The 20,867-nt window shown below is 43.5% G+C and overlaps 1 protein-coding gene across 1 annotated transcript in view; it reads left to right on the top strand.

Annotated features, from left to right (window-relative positions):
* The window catches only part of AVIL (advillin), a 46,087-nt gene that overhangs the window by 8,193 nt on the left and 17,027 nt on the right, over positions 1 to 20,867 (top strand). Inside the window, exons 2-11 of the mRNA XM_087710539.1 lie at positions 5,515 to 5,611; positions 5,841 to 5,915; positions 6,915 to 7,111; positions 8,880 to 8,988; positions 9,104 to 9,214; positions 11,833 to 12,038; positions 14,223 to 14,301; positions 15,134 to 15,232; positions 17,885 to 18,038; positions 19,468 to 19,568. Of these exons, the coding sequence (XP_087566665.1) occupies positions 5,546 to 5,611; positions 5,841 to 5,915; positions 6,915 to 7,111; positions 8,880 to 8,988; positions 9,104 to 9,214; positions 11,833 to 12,038; positions 14,223 to 14,301; positions 15,134 to 15,232; positions 17,885 to 18,038; positions 19,468 to 19,568 (1,197 nt within the window). The 5' untranslated portion in view covers positions 5,515 to 5,545. The remainder of the gene's footprint in view (positions 1 to 5,514; positions 5,612 to 5,840; positions 5,916 to 6,914; positions 7,112 to 8,879; positions 8,989 to 9,103; positions 9,215 to 11,832; positions 12,039 to 14,222; positions 14,302 to 15,133; positions 15,233 to 17,884; positions 18,039 to 19,467; positions 19,569 to 20,867) is intronic.

Here is a 20,867-nt window from a genome sequence, read left to right as displayed (position 1 = left end):
CAGCTGACATTCGACCACCACTTAACAGCTGTGACCAGGGGGGCATTCGCCCAGGTTCGCCTGGTGCGCCAGTTGCGACCCTACCTGAATCGGGAGGCTCTCACAACAGTCACTCGGGCCCTTGTGACCTCTAGGCTGGAATACTGCAATGTGCTCTACATGGGGCTGCCCTTGAAGAGCATCCGGCGACTTCAGCTAGTGCAGAACGCAGCCGCGCGAGTGATTGCGGGTGCACCTCGATTCACCCACATAACACCTATCCTCCGCGAGCTGCGCTGGCTACCTGTCGATCTCCGGATGCGCTTCAAGGTGCTATTAGTCACCCATAAAGCCCTACATGGCAGTGGATCTGGATACTTGAGAGACCGCCTTCTGCCAATTACATCCCTGCGACCAATAAGATCCCATAGATTAGGCCTCCTCCGCATTCCATCAGCCAGCCAGTGTCGGCTGGCAACTACAAGGAGGAGGGCCTTCTCAGCAGTTGCCCCGACCCTTTGGAACGAGCTCCCCGTGGAGATTCGTACCCTCTCCACCGTCCAAGCCTTCCGCATAGCCTTGAAGAACTGGCTCGCCCGTCAGGCCTGGGGATAAGGATAGCTACCCCTCCCGAATGATGAATGTATGTTGCTTACTATTTTATTATATGTTGTATCTTAATGTCTGTATTCCCCCTTCCCGGTTTCGTGTGAGCCGCCCTGAGTCCCCTCAGGGAAAAGGGCGGCCTACAAATTCTAATAAAACAAAACAAAACAAAACAAACAATGCCGGCCACATGACCACGGAGACGTCTTCAGACAGCGCTGGCCCTTTGGCTTTGTAACGAAGATGAGCACCGCCCCCTAGAGTCGGGAATGACTAGCACATATGTGCGAGGGGAACCTTTACTTTTATACAGTATATAAAAATAGAGAATTGTTCTGCCCCCTACCCCCCCCCCAAAATGGGAGGTGGAAATCATGTGAAACATCACATACTACGGAAATACATAATATAATATCCATATCTCTGTTTGAAATTTTACTGGAAGCTAGACCATTCCAATAGATTCTATGGTGCAGGGATCTCTAATCTGTGGACCATGAGGGGTTTGCAGCCGGGCCGTGGAAATGGCTGTCAAAAATGCATGCATGCATGGGTGTCCTCACTTGCGCAAGCAGTGTGTGAGCCTGTGTGCGCTCCATTTAAGTGAGCAGCAGGTGCGTGTGAATGTTGCTTGTGCAAAAGGAGCTGCACATGTGTGCGCTTGCCTGTCACTCATACAGAACCATCTCCTCTCCCCCTGCCACCCCCCACCCCAGTCCACAAAGCCAGAAACATTGGGGAACTTTGCTATACTGCATATTCTTTTCTGCAACCTGTGAAGCAGAGAGCTCCTAAAACAAATGCACTGTAAGTGGAGAGAGGCAACCCTTTGGAGCTTGGTGGATCCAAAATTAAGTTAATGCTTAACTTGACTCTGCTAGTGTGTGAACTCTGCCCAGTCTGTGAACAATACAGAAACAATTTATTCTTTAAAAATATAGAATAGAAATACTGTGGGGGTACGACACCCCTAACAACCCCCGGGGTGTGTGTTCTGTTAAGATACAGCCTATTGTGCCTTAAAATGGCTTCTACTGTATTGTCTTATAATGACTTCTTCTGTACAGCTCAGAGGAGTTGCCATGGTAACGGTTTCACAGTACACCACAAGGGGGCTCCCTCTAGTAAGTGGGAAAATCCAACATTAGAAATTACGCTTCTGGGAGCCCAGGGAAAACATTTTTAATGAATTTAATTGTCGCCAAAATCAGGGCTCAGGGAGAAGTTGCTCTTGCCATCACCTCTTCAGGAATTGCGGTGATGTCAATGGAAGGAGGGAGGACAGCCCATTCCGCACTTACCTTGCCACTTGACATCGCCAGTCCTGTCTAATACAGGATTGGGATAAATAAACACTCGGGCAACGCTGGGTTATCAGCTAGTGTATTATATAAAGAAATGTCAAATAATTACAAAAAAATAAAATAGAAATAAAAGGAATTTTTGGAAGAACCAGATGCTGCATAGAGCATACCCCATTCTCGCGCAACTCCGCAGTCTCTGAAAATTGCACGAATACAGAGCATGCTTTTGAGAATAGTTGTTGTTGGGTGTCGGTGAATGCTGGCATGCCACCCAAACACCATAGTGTGTCACTTCTGACATGCGTGTCATAGATTTGCCGTACAGTATATAGTCATCTCAATTGCAATGGTAGGGGCAGTTTGGTGTAATGGTAAGACATCAGGCTAGAAACATGAAACCCTGAGTTCTAGTCCTACCTTAGGCATTAAGGTGACTCTGGATCAGTCATTCTGTCTCAGCCCTAAGAAGGAGGCAAGGGCAAATTACTTTTATTTTCTCCCCACCTCTCCCAAAAATGTCCTTAGAGCCACCAGAAACCCTGCTGCTCTCAAGAGTGCTTAAAGTGTAAGTGGAAATCTCACAAGACTGTATTTTTTTTTTCTCTTTGTCCCTCGTGAGAACTTAGGAGTCTCTTTTGAGAGCTGCTTAGGCATGGGTAGAGGAGGAAACTCATTTCATTTGGATTTCAATTTGCCCTCTTGAACCATCATGCAGAGAATGACGAGAATGCACTCGTTCACATGCTGAAATCCCCATCGTTCAGAATTCACTTGGCAATTCCAACTTTTAAACAAAGGCATGTCACACTGTAGGTTTATTTTGACAAGGGAATGAAAGGGCATCCCAAACTATATTTATATTAGGGACATTTTCCTTGCAAAAAATTGGCACACAAGGAGAAATATGTACATTTCGGATGCAGGCTTTCCTAGTTGCAAACTGAATTGAAATTGGGTAGATGCATTTAACTGTGGGCAGAAGGGGAATCAGATTTGATTGCTTATTTGTACCCTATGGCTATCATTAAGTGTTGTACCTTAGGTTTCTTGATGAATGTATCTTGTCTTTTTATGTTCACTGAGAGCATTTGCACCAAAGACAAATTCCTTGCGTGTCCAATCACACTTGGCCAATAAAGAATTCTATTCTATTCTATTCTATTCTATTCTATTCTAGTCTAGTCTAGTCTAGTCTAGTCTAGTCTAGTCTAGTCTAGTCTAGTCCCTTCTTTGAACCATTTCTCCTACACTGTGCTGGACATATGCACCCTGTATGCCTGGTGCCATACAGCCAGGATGAGAAAGCTTTGTATTTTCTTCCCATTGTTATTGGACTCCAAGTTCCATCAGCTCCAGCCAGCTTGTTGAGGATGATGGAGAGAAAGCCCAACAATAGTTGAAAACCTAGAGATCCTCTAAAACTTGAGTGGCCATCTAGACTATCTGCATCATCATCTGCGTGCACCAGTGGTGGGATACGACTGGTATGCCCCGGTATGGGCATACCAGTGCCTGCTGGTAGCACCAGGTACCGTTCTGGTACGGTGCTCTGGAGGGCCCATTCACCCACCCACTCTCCTTACCTCTATTTGAGCTGACCGGGGCATTTGCGTATGCGCACGGGCATACGGGGCATGTGCAATGCTCCACCAAGCAGCTGGAGTGTCGCGGGCAGTGGGTATGCATGTGCGCGCCGTGCGTATGGACGTGGTGGACGCCCGGCCCTGTTGTAGCATATTGGTTGCAATGGGAGCTGGAACCCACCACTGTCGTCCACATACACATATTATCTTTAACACAGAGATGTGAAAATCCAAAGTTACACATCTCCATATTAGCATCATGCAGGATGTCCCATGTCTGACTCAACCTGACCATTTGAACTCAGCTTCTCAGCCGTGCCGTAGGGGAATGGAATGTTGAATGCAGTGGGTAGAATGCAGTACTGCAGGCTTCTTCTGCTGACTGCCGGATGCCTGCAGTTCGATTCTCACTGGCTCAAGGTTGACTTCCATCCTTCCGAGGTCGGTAAAATGAGGACCCACGTTGGCTTGTGTATGTATCAGAGAGCATGTCTGGGTTGAAATGATCAAATGGGTCAACCTGGAACTAAGGATCAATTTCCTAATGGTGAGAGCAATCAACCAGTGGAACAGCTTGCCTTCAGAAGTTGCGGGTGCTTTTTTATTTTTTTTATTTTTTAAGAAAAAGAAAAAAAAAAGAAGAAAAAGAAAAAAAAAAAAAGTTCTGTCAAGAAAAGAAGTTGCGGGTGCTTCATCACTGGAGGCTGTCAAAAAAGCAACCATTTTTCTGAAATGGTAGAGGGTCTCCTGCTCGAGCAGAGGGCTTGGACTAGAAGACCTCCAAGATCTCTTCAAACTATGTTACTGTATGAAATTCTATGATGTTGCCTCTTGATTAGTAAAAATCTGGATCTCTCTATAACCTAGCTAAACACACACACAGCAAGAATGCCCCCTAGTGGTTTGCTGTCATACTAAATAATGGTCACTGTAATGAAATTATTACATATCCAAAAATAGCCATTTTCAGACTTATTATAAAAAGCAACTACCGTCAAAAATTATTAATAATCATGATGACAGTTGTTATTATAAACCAATTATGCACTTCACAAACTATTATCTTGTGACTGTCAGAACACAAACTGGAACTCATGCGTTTAACAATGCAGAGAGACAACTTTTGAATGTTACTCTCCAAGATGTGCTTGCCCTTATCTGCTTTGGAAGGCGGCAGTAGGCTGAACTATTTGTTTATTGCTACTATTTATATTCTGCCTTTGAATATATTCAAAATAGTTGAATACTCATTTCATTTGGATTTCAATTTGCCCTCTTGAACCATCATGCAGAGAATGACGAGAATGCACTCATTCACATGCTGAAATCCCCATCGTTCAGAATTCACTCGGCAATTCCAACTTTAAAAAAGGCATGTCACACTGTTGTAAGTGGCTTACAACAATACATTAAAAACACCCATAAAACCTAAAATGTTTCAAATAATAATCTTTTTTTTAAAAAAAAATGTTGCTTCCATAAAACTCATTCAGCAAAAGACCCGTGGAAAAGTAAACTCTTCAGTTGTTGTTTTTTAAAAATAATAATAAAAGGGTGGGAACTGACTGGCCCTCTAGGTGCAAGTTATTTCAACATGAGGGACTAGCACTGAAGACACACAGGTCTTAACCCACCAAACCCTCTGGGGTTGACTGCTTACAACATGTTGTTGAAGCCAAAAAGTGCAGCATGGGGAACCTGGAGTGAAGATAGGCATTTTGGGGACCACTGCAGTGATGCAGTGGTTAGAATGCAGTACTGCAGGCTTCTTCTGCTGTCTGCCAGCTGCCTGCAGTTCAATTCTCACTGGCTCAAGGTTGACTCAGCCTTCCATCCTTCCTAAATGGGTAAAATGAGGACCCAGATTGCTGAGGGCAATATGGGCTGACTGTGTAAACTGCTTAGAGAGGGCTGTAAAGCCCTGTGAAGCGGTATACAAGTCTACAGTAGGTGCTAAGTGCTATAATGCTCATTCGACAGATGATCTCTCTCAGTGGTTTCATGAGGATGCTAAAGAAGATGTCCTTCTTCTTGCTTGGCAGGTTGTGAATAGTCTAAAGACTGGAAGACAGCATGGCTCTCACCACCGCTTTCAAGGCTGTAACCAATATGCCTGGACTGATCATCTGGAGAGTTGAGGTGGGATAAATGCAGCTCTTGCAATGTCCATTTGAAGGTTTCTTTCCTCTCCCAGATTCACTGTTGAATGTTAACCATTTCGTTCCATGTTGGGCCCCTTTAGAACCTGACATCTAGGTAACATCCTGGCTAGATTGTAAAGATGTTTACCACTTGTACGGGTCAAGATCTTGACTGGAGCCATGGTTTTCTTTGGGCACATTTTTTAATGGTATGTTCTTCTTTCCAGAAAATGGATCTAGTATTGGTGCCTCCCCAAACTCATGGCAACTTCTATGAAGGTGACTGCTATGTTCTCCTTTCAGTAAGTAACCTGAAAGTTGGCTATGATGCATTTCTGTACAATGTAACTTTTTTTGTTGTTGAACCTGCCACATACTCAAAAGACTATACTTGCAGTCATAGACCAAACGCCAAATATTATGACGTCATATGGTGATGAGCACTATGTAACTCCAGAAAAAGACAAATGATCCAATCCCACAACTGACTGTTAGGACAGGCAGTGAAGAGCACAGCCAAAGAAGGACTTTACTCTCTAAGCTAATAGTTCTTCAACCTTTAGAGAAGTGTCTCTCAACTTTGGCAGCCTGAAGATGTGTAGATTTCAACGTCCAACTGGCTTGGGAATTCTGGGAGTTGAAGGCCATGCATCTTCAAGCTGCCAAGGTTGACAAACATGCTTTAAAACCTGGAGTTTGAACCAGTGGTGAAATCCTCTGAAGTCTTCTACGGATTCGGGGAGTCTGCTACTGGGCATGTGATTTGCACTCATGCGCGCTTAAGGTGCACCCACACAGCGCTAAAAAAGGAACATTTTTAGCACCTCCAAGTCTGCAAATGTAAGTAGAACAGCAAGGGTGGTGGGAATCCTCTGTGCCATGTGGATTAGCCAGAAAGCAGGAAATCTGACGATTCTAGCTAATATAAATTGCAAGTCACAGCTGATCGTTGGAAATACCAATTCACCTGAACAGGTGGCATTTTTTACTACCAGTTCAGGTGAACCAGTCCAAACCGGAAGCATTTCACCCCTGGTTTGAACCTCAGATTATCTGCAAATAAAGTTGTGCTGTTAAGTTGTCTAGTGGTAATGTTGATGTACCACTAGGATTCGAACATATTTTGGGGCTTTGGTTACAAGCTCACCGGAATACTAAGATGGAAGCATCCCATAAGGTCAATTAAATCCCTTCTTTAATTTTCTGAAGGAACATAAAATGTAAGGGTAAATCCAGCTGTTTACAATCCCCAAGTATTCAGCTTCGATTTATGTGCCCCAAAACTTGTATCCTACCCACAGACCCGTAAATTGGGCAGCACCCTTTCCTATGATGTTCACTACTGGATTGGAAGCTGCTCCTCACGAGATGAGCAGGGCTCTGCTGCCATTTATACCATTCAACTGGACGACTATCTCGGTGGAGTCCCAGTGCAGCACCGGGAGGTGCAAGGCTATGAATCTGAGCTCTTCAAGGGCTACTTTAAGAAAGGAGTCATGTGAGTATGCTTGATCTTTGCTGAAAGGATGAAAAGATCTTTGAGAAGAAGGGTGGGGGATGGGTGCAGTGGTGGGTTTCAAAAATTGTTCGAACCTACTCTGTGGGTGTGGCATCCTTTGTGGGAATGGCTTGCTGCCCATGTGACCGGATGGGAGCGACTTGCCGCCCATGTGACCGGATATGAAGATGCCGACGACACTTGTCAGAACCACCTTAAATTACCTCACACACAGCACTGGCATGCATAAGAATATGATGTACACCTGTTTTTTAAAAGGCATCTTTGGTTTGCATTAAAACAACTTCAAGACACGCAATGTTCTGATTGCACCACAAATGCAGTAGTCATCCTTACCTTTCACAGAGGCACTGAGTTTTATAAATAGGAGCATGATAGTGTAGAATAATCATATCCAAGGACCAGTGGTGGGTTTCAAAAAAATTTGGAACCTCTTCTGTAGGCGTGGCCTGCTTTCCGGATCCACTGGTGGAACCTCTTCTAACCGGTTCGGTAGATTTGACGAGCCGGTTCTACCGAATAGGTGCCCACCTCTGGGTAGGTGGGTAGGATTTCCTTAATGGTGAATATGATGTGAGCCTATGTGCACATGATGGCTGGAGAATAAAAATAAAAATAGATATAATAGAAATAGAAATAACAGAAATAGAAATAATAGAAATAGAATATCTTTACTGGCCACATGTGATTGGTCACACAAGGAATTTGTCTCCAGTGCATAAGCTCTCAGTGTACATACAAGCAACAAGTGATAAATCATGATCATAGTCATAAAAATACATTCATCATAAATCATAAGAGACAACACTCAGGGATAGTCGTAGGTTACTAAACAAGCAATCAACATAAATCATACCAGGATACTAAATAAAATAATTAATATAAATTGTAAGACAAAAGCCACAAAGTTGCATTCATAAGAAGATAAGGAATAGATAATTAAAAGAAAAGGTGAGAAGGATAATAGTAGGTAGTTTGACAGTGTTGTGGGCATTAGCTGTTTAGCAAAACATTTTCCCCCATGTATTTGCTTCAGTGCCAGTTATGGCACTTCATAGCATAGAATTGCTGAAGGATACTCTGACGTGCTGATCATCTATTGCAGAAGAATTGTTTTATTTCCACAATATGCCTTTTGCTTTTATTAGACACACCCATGAGCTGAATTTACAGGATATGCATAGAGCCGAGGTGGCGCAGTGGTTAAATGCAGCACTGCAGGCTACTTCAGCTGACTGCAGTTCTGCAGTTCGGCTGTTCAAATCTCACCGGCTCAGGGTTGACTCAGCCTTCCATCCTTCCGAGGTGGGTAAAATGAGGACCCGGATTGTTGTTGGGGGCGATATGCTGACTCTGTAAACCGCTTAGAGAGGGCTGAAGGCCCTATGAAGCGGTATATAAGTCTAACTGCTATTGCTATTGCTATTGCTATTACTTAGTCCAACCACTAGATGGGGATAGTCATGCCACAGTAGGTGCAAACAACAGGCTTTCCCACTGTGGACTTAAAACATCCTCCACTCCTCCTTGACAGTAATTGACAGAGAACTATATTGGTGGGAATTGGTTGTCCCTACACACACACACACACACACACACACACACACACACGCGGTATTACTTGTATAAATCTCTAAGGGTCATCTTTAGCACAAAATCAAAATTAAGTATTCTTAATCTTCAGTAATTGTTATCCAGTTTATCTGGCTGTCATATCTTTTTTTCCTTTTCCTCTAACTTGGGACAGCTACAAGAAAGGAGGCCGGGCATCTGGTTTCAACCACGTAGAGAGCAATGTCTACAATGTCAAGCGGCTTCTACATGTCAAAGGGAAAAGGAACGTTATGGCCAAAGAGGTGAGCTTGAGCCCCAACCATGGTTCGGCTCCTGCATTTCACATAAGCCGCACACTATGGTTGACTGCATCTCTTGATCGTTCCCTGTCTGCTCTTGTATGCCCCTCATCTGCAGGTGGAGATAAGCTGGGACAGCTTTAACCTCGGTGATGTGTTCCTCCTAGATCTGGGTAAAATCATTGTCCAGTGGAATGGTCCAGAAAGCAACAAGCAGGAGCGGCTGAAGGTATTGTTTTAGACACTGACCAAAAGGGTAGCAGGGTTGCTTAGGATATGGTACTTCTTCTCAGCTCCACCTGAGAGTCTATGACAGTGTTTCTCAACCTTGGCAACTTGAAGATGTCCGGACTTCAACTCCCAGAATTCCCCAGCCAGCATTCGCTGAATGCTGGCTGGGGAATTCTGGGAGTTGAAGTCCGGACATCTTCAAGTTGCCAAGGTTGAGAAACACTGGTCTATGACAAACAGGAATGTTGCAAAACTTTCTGTTTGTTCCTGTCTATGGAGATTCTCAGTCATCCAGGTCCGTGGCACGACAAAACCACACTTGACTAAAGCGCGCCCGATTAAACCGCGTCGCTGACGTCATCAACAGGGCGACAACAGCGAGCGCGGAGAAAGAAGGGCGCTTTAAATAGCGCTTTGAAAGCAAGCCGATTCAAGTTAAGGTAAGGGTTAGGTTTAGGGTTAGGTTAAGGGTTAGGGTTAGGTTAAGGGTTATGTTAAGGGTTAGGGTTAGGTTTAGAGTTAGGTTAAGGGTTAGGATTAGGTTTAGGGTTAGGTTAAGGGTTAGGGTTAGTTTTAGGGTTAGGTTAAGGGTTAGGTTTAGGGTTAGGTTTAGGATTAGGTTTAGGGGGGTTAGGTTTAGGTTTAGGGGTTAATTTTAGGTTTAGCGTTTACAGCGTGCTTCTGTCTCTGCGCTGTTGTCGCCCTGTGATGACATCAGCTACGCGGTTTCGTCGAGCGCCCTTTAGTCGAACACGGTTTTGTGGTGGAACCATCCAGGTCATGGTTGTCCCAAAGGTGCTTTTTCAAGAGGCAACTGGACTTTCTGGTTTTTCTTTGAAGACGTTTCGCTTCTCATCCAAGAAGCTGAACTGAAGAAGTTTCTTGGATGAGAAGGGAAATGTCTTCAAAGAAAAAAAAACAAAAAGCCCAGTTACCTCTTGAAAAATCACCTTTGGGTTTCTTTTTGTTTCTGTTGTCCCTAAGTCAGGCATGTCCCTTCTTAAAGCTATGGAGCGGGGAAGAAAAGAATTGCCAAAGATTCTTCATTAGGGAAAAGAAAAAATTGTAAGGCAAACTCTCTTCTGTTATGTTTGCTTGAGTATCATTATGAACATAAGTTTTATAGAACTATTGTTTTTATAGATCAGCTTCTGTGGATATAGAACATTGTTTGAGCTGAAGATCTTATTCCAAATCCAGAAATTGCTAGGATAGAGAATGGGGCTGTCCCAAACTGAAAACTAAATTTAATGTTTAATGAAATCATTTCCTATCATTTTAATTTAAATTAAATAATGTCATTATCAAGATTAATTTTCACGTGTTTACCCATTTCTCCCTCTTATCACATGCAAATGTAGATTTTTAAGGGCAGCATTTAGTATTGTGTGGGGTCCTCTCTGAACTTGGTTGTTTTCCTGCAGATGTTTCATTACCAAACTAGGTAACATAATCAGGGCCTAGTTGGTAATGAAACCTCTGCAAGAAAACATCCAAGCTCTGAGAGCACCAAGCCCCCCCCCCCCAAATTTCAATCTTGAGCTACAAATATTCTCTTCTATTTAATGCTGTTTTGGAGGATCATAATTAAGGCTTTTGCGGCTACCTGGATCTCTAGGGCTTCATCTCATGTATCTGTGGTGTACATAAAGCCACACACAGCTAAAAGAAGTTATGAAACGAGCAATATTTGCTTATGGTAACACCATGGCAAGCAAAACTCAGAGGAAGAGTGGATGGTTAACATGCAAAAGGTCTTGAGTTCAATCCCTAGCAACTTCAGAAAAGACAGGGAGAATTTGAGGTTACCCGAAGGACCATCTCTTCCCTGAGGGACATCCACTGGTCCCATCAGGTCCACAGAGAGACATGCTGTGGGTCCTGTCCGCATTCCATCTGACAGGATCTAGGAGGTGACTGTTTCCTGCCATTGCATTCATCTTCTTACATCTTTCTGTGATGAGGTTAGCCCCAACTCTTATGGCCTTCCAAAATGTGTTTGTTTTCAGCAAGACTGGGGAGCTCCTGGTAACAGGAAACCTGCATGCTGGTTATATTGCATGTAAACATATTCCCTCTCATGGTCTTTTTAAGCCATATTTATACTTTTAATCGGTTTGCAAAATGTTTTAATTCTTGGTTTTACTGTAGAGTCATTTTGGGTGAGATGGATAGCTCTATATAACTTTAATATATGTATGTATGTATGTATGTATGTATGTATGTATGTATGTATGTATGTATGTATGTGCGTGTATGTTCCATCATAACTCTGGAATGCCTCCAGCAATTTCAACCAAACCTGGCACATAGATTACTTACTCTCTGGAAACAATACTGTGGGGGTAAAACACCCCTAACACCCCTCTGGGTGTGTGTGTTCTGTTAAGATACAGCCTGTTGTGCCTTAAAATGGCTTCTACTGTACTGCGCAGTGGAGTTGCCATGGTAACAGCTTCAATACCCGGGCAACGCTGGGTTATCAGCTAGTAATAAATACATTTCCTAATACAGCACATAGAGAATCAATACCACTCAGGAGCTGAACTGAGCTAGACTGGTCAATAGTTCAATTTCATATGAGGTGACTTCCTGTGTTCCATCTCTCTTTCTTAGGCTATGCTTCTTGCCCAAGATATCCGTGATAGAGAACGTGGAGGCCGTGCTAATATTGGAGTCATAGAGGGTGACGACGAAGAAGCCAGTTCAGATTTGATGAAAGTGTTGGAGAATGAGCTGGGAGAAAGGACTCAAGAAATCAAACCTGCCATTTCTGATGAGGTGGTGGACCAACAACAGAAGGCCAGCCTCTTCCTTTATTGGTGTGTTGGAAAATGTTACTTTTATGGACAAGACTTGACCATAGTTGTTACTGATGCAGCAATTGCACGACTGGGATGGATTGTGAATGTTGATGAAATTTCCATTGAACATATAGACAACCTAGACCAGTGTTTCTCAACCTTGGCAACTTGAAGATGTCCGGATTTCAACTCCCAGAATTCCCCAGCCAGCGAATGCGGTGCCTCCGGACATCTTCAAGTTGCCAAGGTTGAGAAACACTGACCTAGACCCATGATGGTTAACCTTTTTGGTGCTGCTTGCCCAAAGAGTGCGCACTCGAAACCCCAAAATGCAATGCGAGTGCCCCCCCTCCCCACACGCATGCCTGTTTATCCTCTGTGCTTGCGCCCCGCCCCCCTCTCATCCTTTTTGATTCAGGTTGGCACAGGAGGCTTTCCAGGCCCAAAACGGGGCACGGGGAGGCCTCACGTGGCACTCTCATGCCTCTTTTTGGCTTCCAGGTTGGTGCAGGCGGCCTTCCAGGCCCTAAACATGGCACTGGGAGGGGGGCATGTGTATGCATGTGAACCCTCAAAATGCAATCTGAGTGCTCCTGTGCATGCGCTCTGCCCCCCCCCCCCAGGCCCCTGCATGCACGGCAGAGGCTCAAAAACCAGCTGGCCGTCGGGAGCTGGGCTGGGGCGATGGCTGGCGTGCCTGCAGAGAGGGCTCTGTGTGCCACCTGTGGCACGCGTGCCATAGGTTTGCCATCACAGACCTAGATGGATTTGGATTGGAAGAAAGCAAAAACTGCCAACTTCAGCTTTCAGCAACACTTTGAAAAGGAAAGGAAATGTGAGATTTTGGGGAAACTGGAGAATCATGCATCGAAGCTTATAGAATTGGGTGTGTCAAGGCAAGGAAAAAGTCAGATTGGAATAGATGGCAACTGAAGAGAAGTATGTGGAACTAACATGCAGGGTGATGGTAAAGTCAGGATAACGTCAGCCAGGCAAGAAAAGTTGGAATAAATATGTCCATCTTGATAAAATAAATCTTATTCGTAGGTCAGTGAATGGTTTCAAAACCCAAACCAAAAATATCTCTGAAGCTACTGTAGTTATCTTTGAAACTATCTCTGAAGTTTACTGGAATTTCTTCACTGATGCTACTTACTTTTTCTAGATTTTTGTTTTGTTTTTGTTCTAAATAAGATCTATAAAATTATATTCCGATAGTAACTTAACACCCATTTCTGCTCTAGGTCAGGGTTATATACTTGCTGAACATTCACAAATCATTCCACCTTGCCCAGGGGTGGGCTTCAAAAATTTTAGCAATGGGTTCTCTGCCCGGTTGCTGGGTGGCTGTGGGCGTGGTGGGCATGGTCATGGTGGGCATGGCTTAGTTGGCCTCCTGCACCATGGGGCGGGGGGGGGAGGACATTTTCACCCTCTCTCGGCTCCAGAGGCTTTTTTTGAGCCTCCCGGAGGGTGAAAACAGCCTCCCCTGGGCTTCAGAGGCCCTCCGGAGGCTGGAAACGGGCCTGTTTCCGCCCTTCTGAAACTTCCAGGAGGCCCCCTTTTTACTCTCCTCGAGCCTCCAGGTGAGCCCTGTACTTACCTGGCATTCCAAACAGGCCGCAGATGGACTCCTGGGAGGGGAGGGATCGGGTGGGAGGGGAGAGGCAGGGTGGGCAGGGCCAGGCAGGGATGGGATTTGCAGGTTCTCTGAAGTGGGTAGATTCTTAGCTAGAGGTTCTCCTGAACCCGTGCAAACCTGCAGCAGCCCACCTCTGACCTTGCCCAGACTATAGTTAACGCAATCACAAACTAACTACCAAGGTATTAAAACGGAAGGAACAGCTAAAGAATCACACAACTGAATGAGGGTCTGTTTGGATGAATTCAGGTATGCTTATGCATCAGTCATTTGTAGTAACTTGGGCGGTCCCTGCATTAGAGATGATATGGTAATTGTCTCTATTGAGATGTGTCAGAATGGGAAGTATTGCTATAAGTGTTTCATTTGTGATGGTTAATTTACACTTAATCAATCAATTAATTAACATTTACTTGTGTGGCCTCACGCTCATACTTCACACTGGATACTCTGGGAAGAATTCATCAAATCTACAAGAAATCCTAAAAGAAATAGTTCAGGAATTGTGCCACTTCCAGCACTCAAACTAACCAAACAAGCAATCTTGTCGTCTTTTCTAGTGTTACAGACTCTGGAGGAAAAATAGAAATTACAGAAGAAGCCAGACGTCCTCTCAGGCAGGAATTATTAAACCACAATGTAAGTCTAAGATTGAACATGGCATAAATGGCGCTAAACTGAGCTCGAATACATCAACAGAATAATCAGTTGGATTATTACATAAAGCGGATTGAAGGCCTACATTCTTTTGCTAACAATTGTTTTCCTAGAAATGTTTAACTAAAATCCAAACATATGGCAAACATATGATGGCACAAGATGGAGAGATAAGTGTGTGTTTGCTATGGTCAATTTAATCAGTTTAGTCAGAAAACCCTATTTTCTGGCAAATGATACTCTTGAACATTAGTAACATAGCTTGGGTTTGCACAACTGGCTAGGCTAAAATGTGATGGGCTGAGTTGTATCTCAGTGTGTTGTGTGAATACAGCTGGGGATATGTGAACACTACAAGTGGAATTTTTTCTCCACTTGCTGTCAGTAAACTTGACCTTATCCTGCTACCGCACAAAATATATCAAATATTTTTGCTCACTGTCCAATTTAGGGTTGATGTTAAGACAGGGGCCTTAGTTTAGTAGCGGACACCTACTTTGCTCATGAGGGATTTGAGCTCTGGCCTTTGCTGAAGAGGGATTTCTGGTAAGACTAAGACTCCTGCCTTAAAACCTTAGAGAATTGAGCCAGCTGGATGAATGGCCCAAGATGTGCAGAGGCATTTTCCTATAGTCTTTTTGTCAGGGGTGTGGGCAGGAAATCGGGATTCTTAATTGTTATTAATTTCCCAATTGCTGTAAAACCAATTTAGCGGCCCATGAAAGCCATTTTTGCACTGAATTAAACTATTTATTTGCAATAAGTGAGTCACACTATGCATACCATACTCTTAATGATCTCCTTTGGGCTTTAGGATTGCTACATTCTGGACCACAGTGGGATGAAAATCTATGTCTGGAAGGGGAAAGGAGCCACTAAAATGGAGAAACAAACAGCCATGTCGAAAGCTCTGGTATGGTGGAGTAATCCATTCCAAGTCAAATGGCCGCTTTTGAAACCCAGGGGTGGGCTTCAAAAATTTTAGCAACAGATTGTCTGCCTGGTGGCTGGGTGGGCGTGGGCATGGTGGGCATGGCCTAGTCAGCCTCCTGCACCATGGGGGGGGGGGTGAGAGGATGGGGCATTTTCACCCTCCCCAGACTCCGGAGGCTTTCTGGAGGCCAGAAATGGGCCCATTTCCAGCCTTCCGGAGCCTTTGGGAGGCACGTTTTTCGCCCTCCCTAAGCCTCCGTGCGGGTCCTGCACTTACCTGGCATCCAAAATGGGCCCCGTGGAGACTCCTTAGAGTGGCAGGGTGGGGTGGGCGGGGTGAGCCAGGAGTTTGGGGGTTTGCCGTACTCTGCAAAATCTTTGCTACAGGATTGTCTGAGCCTGGGTGAACCTGGAGCAGTCCACCCCTACCTGCTTTCCAAATATTTCTCTTTTAAAAACTAGATTCTAAATAGATTTATTTATTTTTTTATTGAAAATTTTAGAAAAAAAACTTTTACAAATGTTTACCTCCCCTCCCCTGCCCTCCCCACCCGAGCCCCACCACCCCCCAACCTCCCCCCCCCCCCCGACTTCCCAGAACCAATACAGGGTATAAATCTTTAACAAAGATATTCTAAAATAAACTTAAAGAAACTTAGTATCATCTTTCATTTGAGCTTTAACTCCTCTTTGCTAGGCTAACTCTAAACAGATTATATCATTCCTTGTTTCTTCAGTCATGCACTATCTAGAATTTCTTAGTCCCATATTTATTTTGAATATAATCAATCCATCTTCTCCACTCCCATTTATATCTCTCATTTGAGTGATCCTTGAGATATGCTAAATTCTAAATAGATTTATTAACGTGGCACTTTAAAAAGTAAAGCTTACATGCTCCAGTGGCTAGTGGTGTGAAATATTTTTAAAAAATTTAATGCACTTGTGTGTTTGTTTTTTGAAATCAGTGTTAATTTGCATCAGGCTCTATTCTAACAGAACAACCCAAACCTTTGCAGATTGTACACATACAGTATAATCACTAGACAGAGCAGGATCTTCAACAGGCCTACCATATGCCTGAACTACTGCTCAGAGCTGCACAGTGAAACTCTGAATCAGCCCTATTAAGAAGACAGTAAAGTGAGAACCTTATGTAGCTTTGTTGCCATCTTGTGGTTGTCTGGATTTCTGCAGCCCAGATAAGATAATATATCTAAGAAAAATTGTTGGAGAGAAAAGGCAGCTATATACTGGTACATCTATCATGCATAGATGTTCCCTTTTGGGGTCTGCAGTGTTACACAAGCACATAAAAAGAGTAAGAAATAGTAAGCCAAAAAATACAGCATATGGAAAAGGTTTAATAAAAAATAAAAAAGTAATAAAACTAATAAAAAGTTTTAATTGTAAAACAAATGGAAATATGTTATGTGTGTGTATGTGTATGTATGTGTGTGTATCTACCTATATTTATATCTATATCTATGTAGATGTAGATATGATTTATACTATCACTATTCACTCTACTTCTGTGGAACATTTTCTCATGACAAACCAAATATCTATACACACTACTTTGTGTCTTCCCTTTTATTCTTTTAAGTTTTGTAGGATTTTGTCATCTCTGCCCAACCACGCTATTCGTTGTCTTCTCCTTTCCCTCGACCTGTTCTCCTAAGTCATTCTTTCTATATAACCCAATCATATCAATAGACTTCCTTCCAGCTATTCACCAATTTGGATTCAATCAAGCTTAATTTATCACCCATTCAAAAAACTCTCTTTTATCATACACATTTCTGATATTCTCCATTTCATTGCATTGGACATGTTTCACAAGACACGTACAATTGTCACTTCCTTAGAATCAAGTCAGCAGAATCATGCTCAAATTGCTCGTATAAATAACCATTTTCACTTCTGTTATCTAATTTGACAGAACAGATCAGTTACTCCTCACAACTTTCCTATTAACAAACATTCATCAATGTTCTGTTGAAAAGCAAAGGCCAGATTTACTGAAAGCAATATGTTTCAACCTTGACAACCTTAAGAGTTCTGGACTTCAATCCCCAGAATTCCCCAACCAGTTTCCTAAGTCTGCACATCTTAAAGATACCAACAACGAGTTAGGGTGATTGTCAGGTTTCCAAGTGATGAAACCTATTCAAAGAAGAAATGTTCAAAGTCCATCTTCGAAAACAAATTTCTTTTATTTATGTAGACATCAAATTGGCAAAGTCTGTTGTAATTCCAGATCTGACACAAACAGGAATTACACCACATAATATTGTTAGAAACATTCCTCAAAAATCACATTCTCCAATAAACACTCAATCGGTGTCTTCAAACTCCATCTCCCGTTCTCACCAGGAGTAGCCTGTGTTTCCACGGGAAAGAATGTGACCTAGCCAAAACAATCCTCATTATCTATTCGCTCCTTCCCCTCCACCTTAAAAATGTGGGGAGCCTGAAAATCTCCCTCACATAGTAAAGAGGAAGAAAAGGAATAAATGAGTATAATAGAGAACTAAATAAAATGGCTACACGTATGTCAAATTCGGGCTCGACAGGTGATAACAGTTAGAGTGTAAACAGAGTTGTTATGTTGTTTGTCTTCTTCCTATAGGAATTTATTGGGAAGAAAGGCTATTCTTCTAGCACCAATGTGGAGACTGTACATGATGGAGCAGAGTCTGCCATGTTCAAGCAGCTGTTTCAAAACTGGACAGTCCAAGAACAGACTGTAGGGCTAGGAATAGCCTACAACGTGGGAAAAATCGGTAAGAAAGACCTTGTTGCCGAATATGATACTGTATGCCATCTCAAAAGAGAATTTCAGAACATCCTGATCTGATTTTTTCCTGTCGTTGAAACCATCTTGTAACAAGGCTACGGAATCCCAGGGCTACAGAAATTCAGATGGCCATTAGATGGCACCAAAGAATTATAGAGCTCTCTGGGTTTTTGGGCTGCTATTTAGTGATCAACTCAAGTAATAGAGAGCCAATTTGGTATACTAGTTAGGTGCTCGGCTAAATGGTCATGAAAAACAGGTGAGGCTGGGTGGCTTTGCAGCCTAATCTACCTCAGAGGGGAAATTGTGGGGAAAATAGGAGGTTGGAACATTATCTTCTGTTGTAGAAACGAAAAGTAAAATCCAAATGTAATGATTTCCATGCTGAAACCTCCTCATCAACACAATTTCGGGATGGATGGTTGTTGTTGTTTTTTAGGATGAAAGCATGAGTTTTACACAAGCACACACACACACACACAATGTCACTGCAGTAGGCTGGAAATCTGAACTCTGACCCTCAGCTGCTCAGTCATTATTCACCCTTGCACAAATCCTTGCTCCCAAAACAGACAATGCTAATCTCTCCCTCTGTAATAATATTCTGTCACCACCTGCAACATTAATCCCTGGATTTCTAAACTTCTTATCCAGAATTTTGGCTCTTGGCTCCCCCTCCCTTAAAAAAAAAAATTAGGATCAAACACGAGATGGTAACTTGCACTGAAACCCACATGCCAGAGGTAGAAAAACTATGAGCTGCCAGCTGTTGCTGAACTACAAATGGGTTAATGGCCAATTTCCCCCCTGCCATTGCAGGTCTTAAGAGGGAGATACAGGCAGCCCTTGACTTAAGATCACAATTGAGCCCAACATTTACATTGCTAAGTGAGAAATTTTTTAAGTGAGCTTTTCCCCATTTTACGACCTTTCTTGCCACAGTTATTAAGTGAGCCACCACAGCTGTTAAGTTAGTGATGGTTGTTAGGTGAATGTGGCTTCCCAATTGAGTTTGCGTGTCAGAAGATCGCAAAAGGGGATCACATGACTCTGGGACACAGCAACAGTCATAAATACGAACCGGTTGCCAAGCGTCCAAATGTAAATCACGTGGCTGGGGGGCTGCTGCAAAGGTTGTAAGTATGAAAAATGATCGTATGTCAATTTTTCCCCTTTGAACTGTCATTAAACGAACTGTTGGAAGTCGAGGATTACATGCACTGAATAGTTTAGCAATCTCTGGAGTGCCACACGTCCCTCTTGCCTAATTCAGGCCAATCTGATTTGTGATATGCCTCTACTTAATCATGATTTGTGAGTGCTTTCAGTTACTTTAATTTCACCCATCTTCGCGGGAGAGCATGCTTTCCCCCTGGCAGAGCTCTGGTCTGAACGATCCCATCCTTCTTTTCCAGCTAAGGTGAGCCAGGAGAAATTTGACATCACGACCTTGCATGCTTTGCCACAGCTGGCAGCCCAGGAGAGGATGGTAGATGATGGGGAAGGAAACGTTGAGGTGAGACTTACAATTTCTGTTTTCTGCTGTGGAATTCTGGATTCTCTCTATTGACTCTCTTGAGAATATAACTCGACTTTTTTCCCCCTGTTCCTTAAATTGAATCTTCTTGATAACTGATCAAAGATGGGTACTTGAGAGACCGCCTGCTGCCAATTACCTCCAATAGACCGATTAGATCCCACAGATTAGGCCTCCTCCGAATTCCATCCGCCGGCCAATGCCGGCTGGCGACTACCCGGAGGAGAGCCTTCTCTGTGGCTGCTCCGACCCTCTGGAATGAGCTCCCCATGGAGATTCGAACCCTCACCACCCTCCAGGCCTTCCGCAAAGCCCTTAAAACCTGGCTGTTCCGACAGGCCTGGGGCTAAAGAGCTTTTGCCCCCCCCCCCGCCCCCTCGAATGGTATGGTTGTTGTGTGCTTTTAAATTGTGTATTGTTTTGTTTGTCTTTTTATCCCTTATCTGTATCCCCTTCCCTGACTTGGATTGTGAGCCGCCCTGAGTCCCCTCCGGGGGAAAAGGGCGGCATATAAGTGCAATAAATTCAATTCAATTCAAGAGAGAGAGAAGCAACCTGGAATTAAGGACAAATTTCCTAACAGTGAGGACACTTAACCAGTGAAACAGCTTGCCTTCAGAAATCGTGGGCGCTCCATCACTGGATGTTTTTAAGAAGAGACTAGACAGTCACTTATCGGAAATGGTATAGCTTCTCCTGCATGAGCAGGGGGCTGGACTAGAAGACCTCCAAGGTCCCTTCCAGCTCATTCATTCTATCCTATCTCTGATAGGGAATAGCGAATTCTGCAGGCACAGAGATGCACGATATAGCATCATTATCATGCCAGGCATTATATATTCTGCACTCTGTAACAGCGCACTGTGACATCATGTTGGCCACATGACCCTTGAAACATCTTTGGACAGGGCTGCCTCCATGAAACGGAGATGAGCAATGCTGCCCCCTATAGTCAGCAACAACTAGCGGGCTAAAACCTGCAGCAACTCCTTTATGTTCCTATTATATAAAAGCCCAGACACATTCACCATCATCATCAATTTCTAACTTTCCCACATTTTTCTATGATTTCATATATGTTTTTTTCATTGCAAGTAAGGATCTATAGGAAATATTTACAATATCTATGGTATGCAGGTCTTGAAATGTTAGTAGGTGAAAAGATGTAAATAAGGTTGTGCATCCATTTCAACTACCAATCCACAAAGCAAATGCCTCATTTATTATTATTATGAATAATAATCGCACAGTCAGCCAGATGTTCAGTCTGGGTTTGGC

The sequence above is a fragment of the Thamnophis sirtalis genome, unplaced genomic scaffold (genome assembly GCF_051295495.1).
Source record: "Thamnophis sirtalis isolate CommonGarterSnake01/CBP01778 unplaced genomic scaffold, rThaSir2_p1.2 scaffold_3, whole genome shotgun sequence".
Lineage (NCBI taxonomy): Eukaryota > Metazoa > Chordata > Lepidosauria > Squamata > Natricidae > Thamnophis > Thamnophis sirtalis.
The sequence above is the reverse complement of the archived record's forward strand: the minus strand, read 5'-3'. Positions and strand labels throughout refer to the sequence as shown.